The 20,972-nt window shown below is 41.5% G+C and overlaps 1 protein-coding gene across 8 annotated transcripts in view; it reads left to right on the top strand.

Annotated features, from left to right (window-relative positions):
* The window catches only part of MTF2 (metal response element binding transcription factor 2), a 144,908-nt gene that overhangs the window by 85,631 nt on the left and 38,305 nt on the right, over positions 1-20,972 (top strand). For all 8 annotated transcript variants that reach the window (XR_003858958.1, XM_029618303.1, XM_029618301.1 and 5 more), the window contains 3 exons: positions 16,191-16,302; positions 16,779-16,846; positions 16,956-17,051. Coding sequence is in view for 7 of the 8 variants with exons in the window: in XM_029618303.1 (XP_029474163.1) it covers positions 16,191-16,302; positions 16,779-16,846; positions 16,956-17,051 (276 nt within the window). In the remaining variant the exon portion in view is untranslated. The remainder of the gene's footprint in view (positions 1-16,190; positions 16,303-16,778; positions 16,847-16,955; positions 17,052-20,972) is intronic.

Here is a 20,972-nt window from a genome sequence, read left to right as displayed (position 1 = left end):
GCAAAGCGAGTTTTCAGTGTCCCCCCTCCTCTCGGAGCAGGGCGCGAAAAGCCGCCTTGCTCCGGGAGGAGGGGGGACACTGACAGCGGCGAAGCAACGCAGAAGCAACGGCGAAACGACTTTTCAGTGTCCCCCCCCCCCTCTCGGAGCAGGGCGCGAAAAGCAGCCTTGCTCCGGGAGGGGGGGGGACACTGACAGCGGCGAAGCTTTCCCCCAGCCCGGACACCGGCAAAACTTGCTGTTTTGCAGCCATGAGCCACGAGCAGGAACGCGAAGATCTGGCTCCGATAGCTCCTCCCGACAAGATGGCCGCCTGCACGGGGAAAGTACAATTGGCCGCTCAAGACGTGATGTCGTGATGTCACGTCTTCAGCGGCCAATTGTACTCTTTCCCCGTGCAGGCGGCCATCTTGTCGGGAGGAGCTATCGGAGCCAGATCTTCGCGTTCCTGCTTGTGGCTCATGGCTGCAAAACAGCAAGTTTTGCCGGTGTCTGGGCTGGGGGAAAGCTTCGCCGCTGTCAGTGTCCCCCCCCTCCCGGAGCAAGGCTGCTTTTCGCGCCCTGCTCCGAGAGGGGGGGGGGGGACACTGAAAAGTCGTTTCGCCGTTGCTTCTGCGTTGCTTCGCCGCTGTCAGTGTCCCCCCTCCTCCCGGAGCAAGGCTGCTTTTCGCGCCCTGGTCCGAGAGGGGGGGGGGGACACACTGAAAAGTCGTTTCGCCGTTGCTTTCTGCGTTGCTTCGCCGCCGTCAGTGTCCCCCCCCCTTCCCGGAGCAAGGCTGCTTTTCGCTCCCTGCTCCGAGGGGGGGGGGGGGGACACTGACAGCGGCGAAGCAACTTACTTTTGCACCCGATCGGACCAGACTTCCTGGTATCTGTCATTTCAAATGACATTTGAAATGACAGATACCAGCGTGGCGTGAAGCCTTAGGCCCGCGCACCCAGGATCCTGTATAGGCGCTCTATCCAGTATCCTGGGTTGCGCGGGACTAAGGCATTTCGGACGCGGCTTACATTTACATATAATTAGGCTTCAGGATCGAGCGGTAGGTGAGCTGCACTGTGCGGGCGGTAACCGCGGGTGCCGTAGGCACTAACGCAGCTCTTCCTACCGCTCGGTACTGGATCACCCTGTATGTGAAAACAACTTGGGAACCCAAACCGAGGTTGCTGTAATAGTGAAAGTGAATGCATTTTTCATACTGATGCTAGAATAATCTGACTGAAAGTTTGCCCCCTGATGATGCCTTCTAGGGCGAAACAATAAAGGCTTTTGTCGGGGTTTTTGCTGAAGATTCGTTATTTTGAAGTTTTGCGCCAGTGGTGCTTTTCAAACCAGACTGCCATTTTGTTCTAATTCATTATGTTTATGGGCTTCCTTTGAAGAATTGTTAATTTGAAGCTGTGAATCAGCGCAGCTTTTTAAACCAGACTCTCACGTTTTTCTAGTGTATTGCTTATGTTTGTCAGACTTACAACATTGGATTTACTTTGTTTGATTTTCTGCAAGCTTAGCCACTTAGTGGTTTGTGTTCTTGAATTAGGGGTTTTAATTCAGACCTCAAAATGACATATATGAAACTTTGAAACATTTTGTTGTAGAACTATTTTTTGTGATTACTTTTGTCTTTATTGCATTGGAACAGTTTCTTCATGTATAATGAGTAGTAACCAGTTTAAAAAAAAAAAGAATTCTTTAGTATAAATAATAATTTTTTTTTTTTATTGGATGTTCTCTAATGTTTCATTAATGTTCGTTTGCTGGTATTTGATATTTGTTAATGTATTGAACACTTTATAAATTATTTTTTGCCATTATTTTTGTTCACTACTATATATATATATATATATCTACTGAATCCATAACTCTTGCCCTACCCAGTAGCATTTGCACCAGAAAGCTTCTTCAATTCAAGAAAAGTACATAACTTTTCTGGTGCAAAGAAGACATAGCCCACCTGTGCATAAGAAACTAGACATTTGCGCAGATACTGTAAAAGCAAGTTTGCTTACCGTAAACGGTGTTTCCGTAGATAGGATGAATTAGCCACGCTGTCATGGAATCTGTCAATCAGGTCCGGGAGGCGGAGCTTTACAAAGCAGAGATTTAGATTTTAGCTCTCTGTGGCTGCGTGTGTGTTCCCACGCAGGAAAGTAACAGATTCTCCTCAGTCTGTGATTAAGCTGTAGTTCGGAAAGACGGTGACTGCCAGGGAGGAGGGTGGATCAGCATGGCTAATTCATCCTGCTATCTACGGAAACACCGTTTACAGTAAGCAAACTTGCTTTTTCCCGTCGATAGCAGGGCTGAATTAGCTATGCTGTCATGGGAGCCCCAAGCTCCCGATCACGTTGTTTATGGTATATTTGTTTGTACGTGATCATGAACAGTGTGGCATTCACCGTGTAGAAGAGGATAGAGATTGCAGGATTGCGTGCCCTATCTTCGCATCAGTGGCTGCTTGTTGATCAAGGTAGTAGTGTGATGTAAAGGTATGGAGCGATGACCATGTAGCTGCCTTACAAATGTCAATGGGTTGTACATGTTTAAGGTGTGCCAAGGAGACCGCCACTGCTCTTAACTTGGTGAGCTTTGGGAACAGAATGTAGCTTTAGGTTCTGTTTGTCGTAGCAGAACTTGATGCACTGTGCTATCCAGCTGGAGATGGTGCATTTAGCCACTGGTAGTCCAGGCGCTTTTGGGTCAAAAGAGTTGAGAAACACGGGAGTCCGAGTTTGTTCTTTCTTTGTAGTATGCTAAAGCCCTTTTGCAATCTAGTGTATGTAGTAATTTTTCCCTTTCATTTGCATGAGGTTTAGGGAAAAAGATGGGCAGTTCTATGGTCTGCTTGAGATGGAATTGAGAAACCACTTTTGGTAGGAAGGATGGGTGAGTTTGGAAAACCACTTTTTGGTGATGAAACTGTAAATATGGAGAATAATGGACCAAGGCCTGTAATTCACTGACTCCTCGTGCTGATGTTACTGCAACCAGTAACACCACCTTCCATGTGAGGTATTTAATATGTGCTGAGTCCATGGGCTCAAATGGGCAAAGCATAAGCTGTTCAAGAACTATGTTGAGGTTCCACGGAATTGGAGATCGGAGGGCGAAGGTGAGTTAACCCGTGATGAAACGAGATAGTAAGGGGTGATTGGAAATAGGAATATTGTTAAATGGTCTGTGATATGCCGCTATGGCACTCAGATGAACTCTAATGGATGAGGTTGCAAGACCAGCTGTTTACAGTGTATGTAGATAATCCATGGTACATCCATGGTACACCATTAGAAGTGCACCAGGTCGAGTATCGTTTCCATTTATAACCATAGTTTTTCCTTGTTGAGAGTTTCCTGGATTCTAACAAAATGGATTGTGCCGAAGTGGAAACTCCCTGTTCTGTTAAAAGGAGCCTCTCAATCTCCATGCTGTTAAATGGAGAGATGAGTGTAGTGGGTGTAGAAGCGTTCCTTGATCTTGGAAGAGATCTGGGCGATTCGGTAATTGAATGGGATCCATGATGGACAGTCGGAGAAGGAAACTGTACCACGGTTGTCTTGGCCAGGCTGGAGCTATCAGTATCAGTTGAGCCTTGTCTGTTATGCACTTTTGAATTGTTCTTGTTATGAGTGGTATGGGAAGAAAGGCATACAAGGAGGCCTGTCGTCCAGGGAATGAGGAAGGCATCCTGGGCGATCCTGAACTGACTTGGTCATAGGGAGCAGAATTTGAGAACCTGAGCATTGATCTCTGTTGCAAAGAGATCTATCTCGGGTGTCCCCCATTGCATGAAGATGCTTTGGGCTATCTCCGAATTGAGTGTACATTCGTGAGGATGAAAGATGCGACTTAGCCTGTCCGCTCTTGTATTTGCTACTCCTGGTAGATAAGGTGCTTGCAGATGTATGCAATGTTGGTGAGCATGTTTGAAGATTGTCAGGGTCTCCTTGCAAAGGGACCATGAACCGGACCTCCTTGCTTGTTGATATAAAACATTGCCACTTGATTGTCTGTGTAGATCATGACTCTGCGGCCCTTTAAGTGATCTTGAAACACTTGTAACGCATTTTGAATTGCTCTGAGCTCTAATAAATTTATCTGCAGGGTCTGCTCGGAGATTGTCCATAACCCTTGTGTTTCGTAAATCTCGAGATGTGCTCCCCATCCCTCGCGAGACGCATCTGTGGTTAAGACTGCGTTGTGAGGAGGAGGACTGAATACTGCTCCTTTGGACAGGGTGGAGTGTAGGAACCACCATGTTATGTCCTGTTTTATCTCGGAAGTCAACGATAGCTTCTGTGTCAACAGTTGTGAGTGTTGTTTCCATTGACGTTTTAGTCCTCATTGCAGGCGTCTCATGTGTAGCCTGGTGTTTGGCACTGTGAAGATAGCCACCGCCATGTGGCCGAGGACTACCAAAATTTGTCTTGCCGACGGTCTTTCAGTGTTGTTCAACGAGTAGAGAAGTTGACGTATTTGTATTATTCGTTCTGTTGGGAGATATGCCCAGTTGCGAACAGTGTCCAGGCCTGCTCCTATAAACTGTAGTCTCTGTGTTGGTTGGAGATGTGATTTTTGAAAGTTGATCACTAGCCCCAATTCCTGTAAACACTGTATCACTTGTTGAAGGTGATTGAGTAAGATGTCTGGGGTCGAGGCTATTATTAGCCAATCATCCAGATATGGAAAGATGGTCATACCCTGTTGTCTGAGATGAGCCACCACCACAACCATGCATGTGGTGAAAACCCTGGGTGCAGCCGATAGTCCAAAAGGAAGAACCTTGTACTGGTAGTGTTGATGGCCATAGCGAAAGCATAGGTAACGCCAAGAGGACGGATGGCTTGGAATATGTGTACACACATCCTTCAGATCGATGGAACACATCCAGTCGTTGGGTTGAATCAGAGGTAAGATCAATTTTAACGATACCATCTTGAATTTCTTTTTGGTCAGGAATTTGTTCAACTCCTGTAGATCTAATGTGGGGCGAAGGCCACCCGACTTTTTGGGTATGAGGAAGTATGGGGAATAAAACCCTGCTTTTTGGGTTTTCGGGAAAAGCCGTCGAATGGCCTGCTGTTTGCGAAGCAGAGCAATCTCTTCCCCCAGTTGTGGTTGGAAGCTTTGACTCTTCAGAGTGGAAAAGTGAGGTAGTATGGGTTTTGTGGTAAATTGGAGTTGATAGCCATGTCGTATTATCTCTAAAATCTATTGATAGGTTGTTATTTTCTCCTAGGCTGCCAGGCAAGAATGAATTCTGCCAGGTGGTGCTTGATGTAGTGGTGGTGGCTGGGTTATTAAAAAGACGACATTGATTTCACTGCAGTAGCCGGTTGCTGTGTTTGCTGCCTCTGGTTACGTGGCTTACCCCTACGTTGAGTCGTGGTGTTTTGTTGCGGCGGAGGACGCTGGTAAGATGGATACGTCTGTGTACGAAAGGATTGATAAGACCTGTAAGGCCTATGGTAGATCCCACATAACGACGCGTGGTCGAGTAGTGAGATTGTGACGTTAAGGATTGGACTGCTAAAGCTTCCTCCTTTAATTTTCCAACTGTTTCTTGAAACCGTTCTCCGAACAGGTTGTCTCCTGTACACGGAAGGTTAGTCAGTTTCTCTTGTAAATCTTCTCGTATCGTACTAGAGCGTAACCATGCCATCCTATGAGCTGTGATGGCTGTCGCAGATGCCCTAGAAGATGTTTCAAATGCTTCATATCGATCGCAGAAGGTGTCGAGAACACTCCTCCATATCATGAAGAGGCGGTGGTACTGAATCCGCTGTAGAGGAAAGCATACCTTTCGTGGCTTGTATGCACTCATATAGGTATTGTACCATATAGAATTGATGGTGCATAATGCGGGCATTCGACATTGAGTTGTAATACATCTTCCTGCCAAAGTCATCTAAACACCGGTTGTCTATGCCCGGTGGATATGAGGCATATGACTTTGCTTTTTTGAATCTTTGCATTGCTGACTCTACCACAATTGAAGCATGTGGTAGTTGTGGTATAGAGTAAGGCGATGTTTTTCGCATACGGAATTTTATATCCGTTTTCTTGGAAACCGCTGATAGAGAATAAGGCATTTCCCACGACTTCTGTAAGACAATATGTAATAACTCGTGTGGTGGGAGAGATGTTGGTTCTCCTGGAGCATCGAAAATCTTTAGAAGACCAGAGGTTTCTGATCTAGGGTCTGTCTCCTTTTGGACCTCTAGTTGTAGTATCATGCCCAATTTTTCTAAAATTTTTGGGTATATCGGGTCCTCTGGAGGAGAATATAGTTCCTGTGGTTGTTCATGTGGATCCGATGGGAATCCAGTAGATGACAATGGGGACGTTTGTGGAGACAGAGAATCTATAGGGGTAGCTTGCTGTTTAATTGGTGAAATTGGTCGTTTTGTCATTGGGGATGCTGGAGGCTCCACCGACGGTTCTCTGGAAGTATGTATACTGTGTTCCGGGGAACTCACTGATAGTTCGTTGGACAACTTAAAGGATGATTGAAGAGTTTCATAAAACCCCGCCAATGATTGGGATAATTGAAAAAATGCCTCTTTCGTTTGAGGAGGCATTGCTGAACGACCAGATTGTTTTGGTAGTTCACCTGTCTTAGGTGGTACCATAGGAATTTTAGGGGAAGCAGTTGGTAAATCATACTTGTTCCTCATCTTGTCCTCTGTGGTCTTAACAGAATTATCTGAGGACGTAGATGCAGCAGAGGAAGTGATTTGTATTAATTGTCTACGAGATAAGGAATCTACACTTTGTGGGTGAGATGACCTAGAAGAGGAAGGGCTCACTGTCCATGTATCTCTCGTCTTCATCGCTTTTTGATGTGAGTGACGTGATTGTCTATGGTGATGGTGTGACGATGATCCTGTGTGGGTTCTATCTCCCAACAGTGATCGTCTGATTCGTCTTGACTTCACCTCTGTAGGATTAGAGTCTGAAGAGGTGGAATGAGGTACATCTGGAGACTGATGTCTTCATTTTACCCCATGTGGTATTGAATGATATGTTCGTTTGGATTTTTGTAGTCCACTGTGCGTCGATCTGTGTGCTGTCGAGTGCGCCAATGTCTTTGGCACCATGTGCGCCGATGTCTGTTGTAAGTTGTGCGCATATACAGACTTGTGCACATAAGTCATTGACTACGTGCGCACAGATGGTGTCGGCGCCGTTGTTTTTGGCGCCGAGCGCGCAGATGTCTCAGTCATGCGTTCAGACGGCTCCGGCGCTGTGCGCGCAGAGGTCTTTGGCGCCTTATGCGCATATGTTTCCTGCATTGTGCGCGCTGGTATCTTGTGTGCCGATGTCGATTCGGATGCAGAAGTGTTATGCGCCAGTGGTGATTTTGGCGCAGAAGGTGCTTCAGGTGCATAAGTCGTCGATGCCAAAGTTTTAGGCGCCGTTGTTTCCTGCGCCGATCGCCGAGGCTCTTTCGGTCCTCTCGGATCCGAAGGCCTATGTCGGCTCGGTAAGTCCTTACCTCCAAGCCTGGAGGCTTGAGGATCCCACGACGATGCTCTTTTTTGTGACGGAGCCGCCGTTGACGAGGGACCCGGGGAAAAATGAGCCTCCGATGGCTCGGAAAAAGTAAAAAGTTCAAGCATTCTGTAGGCCCGTTGTTTTTGGGTTCTTGGGGACATTCGAGCACAAAAATCACAATTTTGTAATTTATGCTCTGGTCCCAGGCATCGGTAACATCGGTCATGGTCATCCATGACCGACATTACCTTGCCACAGACGCAGGGTTTAAACCCCGGCTTTTTTGACATTTCAAGAAAAATAAGAAACGCTGAGGAGAAGTGAGCCCCGCATGCGATCCCGCTCACGGAAAAACAGACTGAGGAGAAACTGTTACTTTCCTGAGCGGGAACACACAAGCAGCCGCAGAGAGCTAAAATCTAAATCTCTGCTTTGTAAAGCTCCGCCTCCCGGACCTGATTGACAGATCCCAATGACAGCATGGCTAATTCAGCCCTGCTATCGACAGGAAAAAAGAAGCACCCAAAGCTCTAGTCTCTTGATGCATAGAAAAGAAGGATTTCTTTCTCTCCTGTGTAATTCTAGTGACATCTGGGAGGACCCAAACCTGTTGACCCATAAATGTTTCAGATGCAATTCAAATCAACCTTGAATACAAAATAAGCAATCAAGGAAGCTCGAAATAGATTATTCATGACCAAATCCTTGCAAAACATTCAGTACATCCTATCCCTGGATATAGTAGTAGTTCCAGAATGTGCAACTTTCTTCTTAAAAGGCAAAAAATAAACTTTATTGAGAGGTGGAGTTGCTTAATCTGGTATAGAAAGTACCTCAGGAAAATATTTTTAAGAATATAAATTGGAGCAAATTGAGGTAATCTGGGAAAATAGACAAAATGCAAGTTCAGCTGCTTAGCTGGATATTCTAAATACTCCAAACATCTATGCACCAATGACTTATGGTTCAAGGAAGAATTAAGTCTGTATATTTGGAATCTCATCTTTAAGGTCCAATGTTTCTGCTTAGTCATTTTCCTGTTTCTTAGCTAAGGCCTTCACAGAATTCACACTAATACAGAGGCAACAGAAATGGAGAAATCCAATCTGACTAGAATTGATCATAAAGTTCAGTATAACCACTGGAGGCTTGAGAAATGGGTATTGTGGCAAGTGATCGTCTGATGGCAAGAGGGACAAAGAGCTGAAAAGCCAGCATCAGTACCTTAAGAAATGTTATCCAGATTCTGTAAAACACCTTGAAAAGCAGCCTGTTTCCCATACTTTCTCTCCTTCTTTCAACTTCTGTGGCAGCTTGACTTCCAGCATTATCTTGGCATGACAGATCAGGCTCAGAGACCGGATGTTGAAGGTGAGATGTTGGCAGGATGGAGATGGGGGAGGGAGAGAAACCTCACCTCCAGCCAAATTTGGCCCTCCTTTACTTGAGACTTCATTGGAGGCTTCCCCCCACATTCTCCAGATCTCTCTCCAGGAAAGCATCCATTTATTGCTGTAACAAAAGTGTTGAGGTCGCAGTGGCAATCTCAGTTTAGCTTTTCTTGAGCACCAGGAAACTAAAATTATAGAAGAATGAACGCTGCCTGGAGTCATGCCATCATCTTAACTCCTTCCCCTTGAGCACACACTGTTGTATGTTTTATCATACATGATAAATATTTTATAAATGAAAACATTTTCATTTTTTACTTTTAGCAGCATTGTTGGAAATTTCAAAACATAAAATGGGAAGGCAGATGATGACCTCAGGGCCCTTTTAGACTCCCCAGTTTCCTTTCCTATTGCAGTACCATAGATCCCCATTTTGTCTTCAGTTTTGCCTTACTCCTGCACAACTTAATGATGGATATTTTTGTGTGAGCAATTTGTTAATAAGTGAAGAAGGTTTGGGGGATTATCTTTTTGTCTTGAGATTCTCATGTTTGAGTATCTTTTGGGACCTGACAACTATCATTTGTGGTGTAATTTGAAACTGTAAGGAATTGTAATCTAAATTGCATCCCAAATTTTTAAAGCACATTATACAAAAATACTTTATTTTTAGGAGGAAAAGACTTCAGATGCCAAATTCAAGTTGAATACTCACTGATTTGGTAGAGGGAAAGATCACAAGTCAGAAAAACCTGTTTTTTGAGGCTTGCATCTACCTTTACTACATGTCCATTTATTATATCAATGTGTTTTTAATTTTCTTTTTTTTTATATTTCTAAAAAAAAAAAAGAAGTGTCTCTGGAAACAACTAAAATATTTCCATTGAACTTCCAACTCTAATACTTAAGAATTGTCCAGCATTTTCCAAATACTTAGCTTTTGTATGGTTGAACAGCTCCTGTTTTTCAAAGATGTTTCTCCATTTAAATTGTAGCTGCTGGCTTTCATTTACTTAAGTTGTCCATAGGCATTGGCTACAAATAAGCTCCATTTGTCTTGTAAAACACATTGTCACTTTGAGTACAAGAGGATTTGAGAAAAAGATGTTTTATTTATTATTTTGTATGACTGTATGTTGTGATTACATGAATAGGAAGTGTGGAAGCAGAAGAATTACTCCTTGATGCAGCCATTAAAGCGAAACACTGGTCAGGTTGGATTACTTTTGAAAACAGAAATCTGATCAAGAGAGGTTTTTATTGACATTGAGACTGCTTGCCTCAAAGTTCTTAGTGTCCAAGTCTACTTCCATACCACTAGCATCAAGGTCAGTGGCGTCAACATCAGTGCCCAGAGTGATACTTTTGATGTCACTGTCCTTGTCTATTCTCTCTATAAATATATATTATTTTAATCACATTTGATTACTCGCCATATTGGATAGCTATCATTTAGAGCCTGACATTCAGCTTATGTTATTGCCTTTCTCTAATGATCTCCAAGCCACCTTCGCCTTTGATAATGCAAGAAATTTCTGCCTCCTGCAGCACCAACAGGTCAGTAACTGGTAGTCCAGACAGGGCACAGTTCAATTACTCCCAAGTCGTCCACAGCAGGGTTCCAGAAAAGAGAACCTTAATCAGCACAGATAATATTTATTAGTTCAGAGCAGGGCAGAAACTGTGCAGACTGTAGCAGTGATCTGTTTGCACATGCTCAATACAATCCAATTTTGAATCTCTTTAGGTAAAGTAAAAACAACTTCAATACATCTCAAAACAATGTTAACTAACATAAATACATTACACATGAATACAATTATAGAGGGCTGCTCACCTTTCCCCCCCAGCTCTTAAAGAGACAGCACTCTATTGTCAGTCTTTTCATGTCACAGTGATGATTCAACATTTCTCTGCCCTAGTCCCTAGAGGTATGTTACACTATGATGACTGACCTAACCCTTCCCTCCTGGGCATTAGCCATTGGAGACTCATCTTCAGTGGGAGAGGATAGAGCATCACCTGGAGAGCAGGTCCTTGCTACAGGATCACTTTCTGCTATACTATGATGGTGCTCTCCGACCTGGTGATCTTGCTCCTACAAAGCAGCACAAGGGCTACTGGACTGGGGTTGGGACTTGGCTACTATGTCCCTGAAGGTCTCCTCTATATACTTCTTTGTCTGCCTCAGCTCCTCCAGGGCTGCCACTCTAGCTTCTAGAGATCAGACTTGTTCTCTGAGAGCCAGGAGCTCTTTGCATCAGGCATGCACATACCATCTCTCACCAACTAGAAGATAATCCTACATGTGGTACTGGGTACAAAAGACTGAAAGGACCTGATCTTGCTACTGTACTGTTGTCTACATCTTAAAATTGTTTTCTTAGATAATTTAGTTTCCTATGGGAGTAGGGATGTGTAAATCAGAGTTCTTTAAATGTATGTGGCTTATTAATTTGGCAATGACCTGCAAGGGGACAGTTAATCTAATTAATAAGGGCTAGTTCACTCCCTTGTTTTAGATAAATGCCTGATTGATTTTTGATGTGAAAATGTCTCTTGCCCTCTTAAATGGGATACAATTTTATAAATCAAAGGAGGAGATTAGGGTGGGTGGAAGGGAAAGAAAGTCACTAGGAGTGTGCATTCGTTTCCTACATATTTGTAATCTGCAACATATAGGGCCATATTCGTTGTATTCGTGGGGAAGCGAAACATATCGCGATTCCCCACGAATACAACGAATCTTCGCCGAATTATTCGGCAGTCTAAAGGAGCCAATTTAAACAAACCCCCCCTCCTGACCCCCCCCCCAAGACTTACCAAAACTCCCGGGTGGTCCAGCAGGGGGTCCGGGAGCCATCTCCTACACTCACACTACCGGCTGCCGGTATTCAAAATGGCGCCGATAGCCTTTGACCTACTATGTCACAGGGGTAACCAGTGCCATTGGTCAGCCCCTGTCACATGGTAGGAGCCACGAGTGCCATGGGATCTCAGTATTGTCTTGGCACAACTGATGAAGCCACCCTATGAAGTGTTAACTTCCTTAGAGTTCTTCACCTGGAAAGTGGTGTTTCCTGTCATCATTGCTTCAGCTAGAAGAGTCAGCAGACCATAAGCATTGGTTCATTACTCTCCATACCTGCAGTTCTTCCTATGCAGAGTCTTGCTTTACGCTCTTCCCATGTTTCTGGCGTAAATAGTTTTGGTCTTTCAACTGAATCAAGCCATTGTCTTTCAAAGACCTCATGCGCATAACAGGGAGAAGGCCTTCCATTCACAGGACAAAAAAAAGGCCTTGGAATATTATCTAGAGAACGCAACCATATCAAGTTTCTCAGCTTTTTGTCTCTTATGTTCCTAGCAGACTGGGAATAGTTATCTAGATGGCCTCCAGATACCAAATTCTGTCAAGGTTCAAGTAAGAGCCATGGCTACCTCTGGCTCATCTTAGAGCTATATCCATTGAAGACATCTGCAAAGCTGCAGCTTGGTCATCAGTTCACATCTTCATGTCCCATTATTGTCTAGACAATCTCTTCAGAAGCTACAGTAACTTTAGGCAAGCTGTTTTACGCAGCCTGTACAGATTGCTTTTTCAGGAAGTGCTCCACTATGCAACCTTCACCTTGAGACTACATGTCATAGCTAATTTACAGTGAAGGCAAGATTGCTTACTGTAAACGGGGTTCTCTGAAGACAGCAGAATGAATTAGCAATGCTTAATACCTGCCTGCCTACCTGGAGATTTGACTACCTAGGTAATGCTAAGCTCTGTAATCTATTGAGGGCTCATGAGGCAGTGCATGTGCAGGAACTCATATGCATGCTCAGTAAAGTAAAAGCTCTAATGAGCTCAGCGAAATGGGTCCATTTGGTACCATTGGATGACATTACCCCCTCTAATTCATTCTGCTGTATATGGAGAGCCCTGTTTATGGTAAGCAGACTTGTGGTATTTCGTATCAGGAATATTTTCAAAAACAAAATGGTAAATATATACAAGATTAACTGAACAGTTTTCTTCAGCTCCTCATTACTAAGCTGAATTCTACAACTTGGAACCCATCTTCTGTAAAGAGACTTGTAGTTTTCTTTTTTAGGCTCTAGAAAGCAATTGAGAGAGAAATCTTTTTGCTAGATTAGACCGAGCCTTTTCCTTCAAGTTGCAGTGTTTTCTCACTTGTACTGCAATTCAGTGAGTTTTATGAAGGGTCTGAGCTATGAGCCACTTCCAGTCAGGTAGGAATTCATGTATCATTTTAGAAGAAAATCTCTAACATAAGTCATGCTATTGGACTCCCAGGATTTGAAGACAATCTGTCACTCTAGTGTAAAACTTTACACTTTTGGCAGGACTTGAAATATTTGTGCACAAATCAAGGTTACTACAATTTTGCTATCAATGTCATCACATCTAGCACCAGAAGTATGTGACCCTTGTAGAAGATTCTTGCAGCCAAAAGACAGATTCCATGGTCTAGAGTATCTTGTTTTAATAGGATCATCAAATCTCTAAGTAGGGCAGAGGATTAAGTTTTTATTTTCATTTTATTGCTTTATTTGCTGTACCCATTGTCCTGCCTTAATCATGGTAATAATACTATAGTGTATAGTGGGTCTTCAAGAGCCGCAAACAAACCTGGTTTTTAGGATATCCACAATGAACTTGCATGAGAGATTTTGCATGCACTGCCTCTCTTGTATGCACCTATTTTGATTCTGTGCTCATAAACCATGAACTCATTTATGGTTTCAGCAGAAATCTCTCATGCATGTTCATTGTGGATATCTTGAAAATCAGGTCTGTTTGTGGTTCCCAAGGACTGAATTGGTTACCCCTGGAGTACAATATCATTAGACCTAAAGCTACTTCAAAGAAGATATTTTAGAATAATTTGGACATGTTCAGAACTGCTGAAACCATAAATGAGTTCATGGAAGTATGAGCACAGAATCAAAATAGGTGTAGAGCATTTAGAAGAAGGCTGAACTCAATGGATAAATCTCTTCTCAATTTAAAATTCATTACTGTTACAATTGGAACAGCTTTATCATGTTATAGACTGTAATTATGTAGATATATATTTTAGCTGTGAATTTTAATTACAAAAAATATTGGCATGCATTTAACAAAAGTCCTATGTAGCTTTCAAGGAGAGTTAATACCAAAATTATGTATGTGGTATTGAGGAATGCACACCCTTCCCAGAAATAACCACTGTTATATTTTAGCTGCAAATGATTTAGCTAATTTTGTTCTACTGCCTTACATCCTCACTGGATATAAGCTGCTGTTTTGAGTGGATCTTCATTTATAGTTTCATGCATTGAGGAGTGAAACCAGAAATAATACAGCCATTTCTGTTTTACAGAACTTCTGTTTCAGTTTGTCTCTTAAAATAAAGGAATAATCACAGAGAAGTTACATTAAAATTAGGAACAAGAGACCAACTTTTCATCAGACAAGAAGAGCATGCACTGATTAGGGCAGGTGTGCTTAAACCAGTCCTTGGGGCATCCCCCATGCAGTTGGGTTTTCAGGATGTCTCTAATAAACATGCATGAGATTGATTTGCATGTACTATCAGACCAGGGATAGGCATCTCCGGTCCTGGCGTGCCACAAACTGGTCTGGTTTTCATGATGATCATAATGCATGTGCATGAAATACATTTGTATGCAATGGAAGTAGAGCATGCAAATATACCTCACATATTCATTTTGGATATCCTGAAAACCAGACTGGTTTCTGGCACTCCAGGACCAGAGTTACCAACCCCTGTCCTAGACTCAGGCTACAGCAATTCAAGGGATTGCAGGAAAGAAATGCAGGCCAAAATACTCTGCATTTTCTTAACATACACTTCAGTAACACTAATAAAATTACCACTACTGCTGTTAGGATTAAATTAACGAAACAGATACCAGAGAATAAAATTCTCTGAAGACCAGGTGAATCGCCAGTCATACAGAAGTCATTGTTGCTCAGTGCTGATCAGACTTTTCCAGAGCTTTCTAGCGGGCCGATACAGTAAAAACTCTCCTGTGCGCTTGATTCAGTATTTTAATTTATTAAAATTAGGCCCGCTAGGGACACTACCGCGTCCCTAGCATCTCTTTCTTGACGGAAGCGGTGGCTGTCAGCGGGTTTGACAGCGAACACTCACTTTAACTGGCTATCTGAAAAAGAAATGAAGGGAAACAATGCCTTCACATGACTAAATGTGAGTGCAAGAGTATTTTAGTTTTTCGATTACATGTAAAGGATCAAGTGTTGCCTATTGGTGAAAGACAAATCTAAGGGAGAATTCACTTGTTATAAGCACAATACTTTATATAGTTTTTGGAAATTGTTCAAATCTTCCAGGTATTATCTAAAATAAATTCTATTAAGGGTCAACAGTGCCTAATTATAAGTTTATGTATTGACTGTTCTACAAAAGAATGTAATAAGTTGAAAATGCTTTTTCTCCTTGGATGGGTGGGGGTATATATGAATCTATTGTGCATGAGTGTGTGTGTGTATATAGATATAGATAGATAGATAGATAAAACATACTCTAAACAGAGTGGGGTAAAAGCACTTTCACTATAACCCAACGAAAAAGATTTTAATCACTAAATCAAAAAACGTTTTTCCAAAAATGTTTATTACAAAAGACATTACTTTAATCATATAACTATACATCATATAACATCGTACGATGTATAAAAATATTACTTAATATAGCTATATGATTAAAGTAATATCTTTTGTAATAAACATTTTTGGAAAAAGTTTTTTGATTTAGGGATTAAAATTTTTTCATTGGGTTATAGTAAAGGTGCTTTTATACCCCACTGTTTAGAGTGTGTTTTGTCTTTACATAAATTAAGCACTGGTTATTTTACATATTGCCTGATTTGTTTGTTTTCTCGGTATGTATATATTTATATTTCTTTGTGTATATGCATGATATATATGTGTGTGTATACATACACACACATACCCAAAATATATCACAGTACACAATCGAGAGAAAATAACTTTTCAATAAAATTGTAATATTTACATAATGTAGGGTTTGCACATGCCAAGAGAACTCTAGATACCCAAAGTGTGTTGGGGGGAGCATTTCAGCTTAGACTGCTTTAGATTAAGCTAAACTGCATTCTCTAAAAATCTGTTTTTGTTTTGTTTTTTTTTATTTCTGTTTTCTCTTTGGTAACAAACCATTTTCTGTCATTTTATCAGATGTGGCTGAGTCATTTCCCCATTCTTCAGCACTAATAGTTTTTCAAATTGGTTATCTCTTTAGGGAGATAAGTAATGGTATAGTAAGACAGGAGAAGAGGAAGCCAGTAGGTCGTCCTCCAGGACCACATACAAGAAAGATGATTGAAAGAGATTCTGAGCCAGTACCGCCTTTGGTAAGTATTTGAATACAACGGATTATTCTGTGCTCAAGAAATTCAAACCAGCAAAAAGCAGTGTCAAGAGGAGTGTGATTTTCTTTCAGTCCTTATCTCAGTCTTGTGACTTTGTATCTTGCTCTTGGTAGGGAATCATCCTGCACAATTTTCACATTTTCCTCACAGTCTTTACTGTTATATGTGGGTCAAGTACAACAGCAGCTTCATGTGACTGAGAGAGATCTTAAGATCTACTTCTAGTGTTCAAACACCAAGCATTGCCAAAAGAGCAGCTCATAACTCTTCCATTGCTCCTTAATTCTCCACAATGTGGTGAGTGCTACTTCAGCAGCACTCCCAACTACAGAGCCAGGAATAAAACATAGTGCTCTTTCTTTCCAGTGCCAGGCACTAAACCAGAGATCAAATTTTGGTTTGTAAACATTGAGTATATAATATTCAAATAATGTATGGAATGATTTCCTCCTTCACAGGAGAAAGAGCAAGTTCCAGAGATGGAGAAGTCCAGCTTAGTCCCACCTTTAGATCCATGTTCCAGAGGGTAAGAAAGTTCTTTATAATAATATTTCAAATATTCTTTGTTCATTTAAATTCAAATGATTGACACTGCATTTAAATTATTATGGTTCTTCTTAAATCTTTTGCATTAGGAAAGCTGATAAAATTGCACAGTCAACAAATACCTCAGATGTGGAATCCACTAGTGCTGCCAGCACAAAAGAAACTACCTCATCCAGCAATTCTAGGTATAATTGATAAACCTTTAAAATTTAAAGTAATAGTTATTTTCTCTATGTTAATGACCAATTTTCTTAGACTTCATTCAGTCATGTTTTGTCATCAGTGCGCCTCATCCCCAGTGGGAATGGCTGCTATGTAATGAATGTCAGAGTTCGTTACAGAGCCAAGTGGCCGGATGAGAACTTTGAACATGAAAACTGCAACTTAAACGTTGCTTCCATGAAAGGAATGTGATGAGAAGGGCATCAAGTATCTAGTACTTTTTATTATACTAGAAGCAGCATTGCTTTATTGGTGTGACCTTTGATTTATTGTGATTTTCAAAATGACTTACATTTGCTTCTGATTAAAAAAAATCTCTAAAGAATTAAAATAGTAATCACTAAAGCATTTATTGGAAGAACAAATTCTGTGGTGTTCTTTCCAGCTTATCTGTGAATTCAGTGCGTCAAAGTTCATAGGTGGTATTTTATTTGTCAAATGTAAAGAGGTATAATAGGTAAAGAAAACAAATGAGTAAAGCATTCCTTGTCTTTCTGCTACACCAGTCCAGGTTTGTCTCCACTTCCACTTCTTGATGGAGATAGAGGTTGTTACTTTTTTTTTTTTTTTTTAATATATTATGACATCACCTCTACTATTTATTCTATGAACAGAACCTGAAAAGCCAGTATTCCCTGCCTCCAGCAGAATTTCTTTAGCAGAAGGATATATTTTAAGAATGATCTGAATTTTGAAAAGAGAACAGATAAAGAGGCAAGGTGCTTGGGCCATGCTCTTACTTTTGTGGGTCAGTGAAGTGAGCTCCTTTCTTCATAGCAGAGGTTTTGGTTGAGCCTGTTGTGATTTAATTTCTAGTCAAACAAGGTGATGTTTTCTGAGACCTTACCTTGCAAACTACTGCATTTAAGTTGTAGAAAGTTATGTTTTAAAGGAGCTGATTCAAGAGGGCACTTCTCCAGTCTGCCAGTATTCTCCATTTCCAGCAGATGGTGGACATGCATCTCCCTAGTGGAGATGGCTTATTGAGAAAAAAAAATAAAAAGTAGTAGAAGGAAGAAACAGATTTGGGCTCCTGTGGTGAACCCAATCTGGGGTTCTCCCTTAGTTGAGCATTTGAGCCTCTGTACCATTGGTCAGATTTAGGCTCAAAGTAAGAAAAGGAATGGGGGAGTTCAGTGGAGAAGACTTGTGCCCTCTTTCCCCGTGGCCACCAGCCTGGTCATGATTTCAGTGGATATCTGAAATCAGGTAAATAAAAAGTGGATTATTTTTCTAGTGGGCCTGTGCGCCCGCTCTCCCGACATGCACACAGGCCACTCTCCTAGGCACGTGATTCAGGAAGCCCAGGTATGCTAACTAGGGTCTGCGGTAAAAAGAGGCGCTAGGGACACTAGTGCGTCCCTAACGCCTCCTTTTTGACAGAAGCGGCGGCTATCAGCGGGTTTGACAGCCGACGCTCAATTTTACCGGCGTCTGTTCTCGAACCCGCTGACGGCCACGGGTTCGGAAAATGGACGCTGGCTAAATCGAGTGTCCGTCTTCCAACCCGTCGGCTGATTAAAAAAATTTTTTTATTTTAAATTTTTTTTTACTTTTGGGGCCTCTGACTTAATATCGCTATAATATTAAGTCGGAGGGTGTACAGAAAAGCAGTTCTTTCTGCTTTTCTGTACACTTTTGCCTTTGGGCAGGTGTTAATTTCTGAAAGTAAAATGTGTGGCTTGGCTGCACATTTTACTTTCTGGATCGCATGGGAATGACTAATAGGCCCATCACCATGCATTTGCATGTTGCGGGCGCTATTAGTTTCGGGGGGGGGGGGTGGGTTGGCAGCGCGTTTTCGATGCGCTATTACCCCTTACTCTATAAGGGGTAAAAATAGCGCGTTGAAAACGCACAGGCCAAACGCGGGCTGTATCGGCCTGAAAGTGCCTAGAAATGTTCTCTGCCTGCAGGAGAGAGATGTGAGCCCTTTTCCAAGTTATGCTCCCTACCTCACAGCAGAGGTTTCGGAGGAGCTTACAGCTAAGAGAATGACTTTCTCTAAGTAAGATAAATTAAAATTTGAATTCTTGCAATTAATCACTTTTCAAGCTATTCTCCCTTCCTCATAGTAGAGGATAATGGTAGAGCTTTCTGAAAAGAATTTTAGTGATACAAGATGAAGGTAATCTGAGTTTTCACTGGCTGTGAACCCTTTTCAAGTTATGCTCCCTACCACGTAGCAGGAGTTTTTGGTAGAGCATTATGATAAGAATTCAGCTATATCAAAGTAAGGAAAAAAAATCTGAGCTTTTCTCACTCTTTTACAGTTTTTTTCTGCTCAGAATGAAGAAAGCTTTGCTCATTTAAAAATAATAATAGCTTTAATGCCAGATTCAGCAGTGTCATTCAAGTAAGGCTCCTTAGGAGTGACAAAAATCTTTCCTCTTTAGAGTTTTCACTTAAGTGTGAAAGAACACAATTCCCTAAACAGCTGTATTGAACTATTCTCAGTGGTGTGCTGCAAGTGGCCATCTGCTTAGCCTGATTCCATGGGAAAAATCGATTGTGTCAGCATTTAAATCTGTGCAAACTGAGGCAATGTGCAAAGACTCTGGTACAAGTGTTTAATTTTGTTTTGCCACTTACCCCTACAATTGAGAAGACATGTTCTTACATTTACATTTATTGGATTTATGGATTGACCAACACAAAAAGGCCTGGGTGATGAACAATAAAACATACATAACAATAGAAGATACATCATAATAAAAACAATTATAATCAGACAAAAGTAACATAAAAACACATAATAAAAATTATATACATTTTCTTGATAGTTGAAATGGCTGCAGCTGTAGTTTTGAAAACTGCACATCACTCTGCAGTACAGTATCCTTTTTTAAAAGATCCACCTTTGTAAGGATCAATTCTCACAGACCAGTAAATTTATGTAAAATTAAACCTTTATTTTCAAATGGAAACTTCCCTTACCAATTCCGGACGGGGCTGTTTGTGGCATAAGCAAAAAGGTGCAGAGGAAACAATTATATTGGATTAAGGGGATTAGTTAGCACCTCTACAACCCGTGTCCAACTGCAGGTTATACTGAGCGCACTGTATTGCATCGGCCCCATAGTTAGACAGTCACTGGTATGCCACATCTGTATAAATATTAAAAAAAAACCCAAAAAGCCCCCACTAAACTTCATAGCAGTGAGCTATTGCAGGCATCTGAAAGAAGCTCAACTTTTAGCCATATGAGAGAGAACTGAAAGTATTATTAGAAAATATACCTAGCTCCCTGATAAATATTTATATGCATGAAGGATAATTAAAGCATAAGGTAAAATTTTATCACTCTAGTTTTATATATCTGTATATCAGAGGATTGCATTCTGGGAATGATCCAACTTTTGAAATAAGGAGCAACTGATCCCTATGTTGCAGGAAAATCTTACATAACAATTCAGTAGTTATTTCCAAGACGAAGATCAGTGTTTAATTTTGAAACCAGCTCCCAGTCAAACTTTATTGATATTACCAAAGAATCCAAGGCTGACAATCCAACAACAATGCCAGCAGCATTTGGTCTAACCTTATGAAAAGGTGACAGATATAATAATAATAAATCCTATGTATAGGAGGCACTACATTTCTAGAAGTATAGACAATATACGTATACCAACATGTAACCAATAGTTTTTTTTTGTTTGCTGAATGTATAACTATGAATGTCACCTTGTAAACTGTTGTGATCTATACATGGAACAATGGCATATAAAATGTCTAAATAAATAAATATAATGTTCAGATATTGGCAAGAAGTTGTCATAGTCCCTAAAGGGGTCTCTGTGAAATTAAAATAGACCACAAGGTCATACTCCATTCTGCATTTCCCTGGTAACACAATTTATTTGCCACCATAATATCCTTAACAA

The sequence above is a fragment of the Rhinatrema bivittatum genome, chromosome 10, assembly GCF_901001135.1.
Source record: "Rhinatrema bivittatum chromosome 10, aRhiBiv1.1, whole genome shotgun sequence".
Taxonomy (NCBI): Eukaryota; Metazoa; Chordata; class Amphibia; order Gymnophiona; family Rhinatrematidae; genus Rhinatrema; species Rhinatrema bivittatum.
Note: the sequence above shows the minus strand (reverse complement) of the source record. Positions and strands in the feature narration are given on the sequence as shown.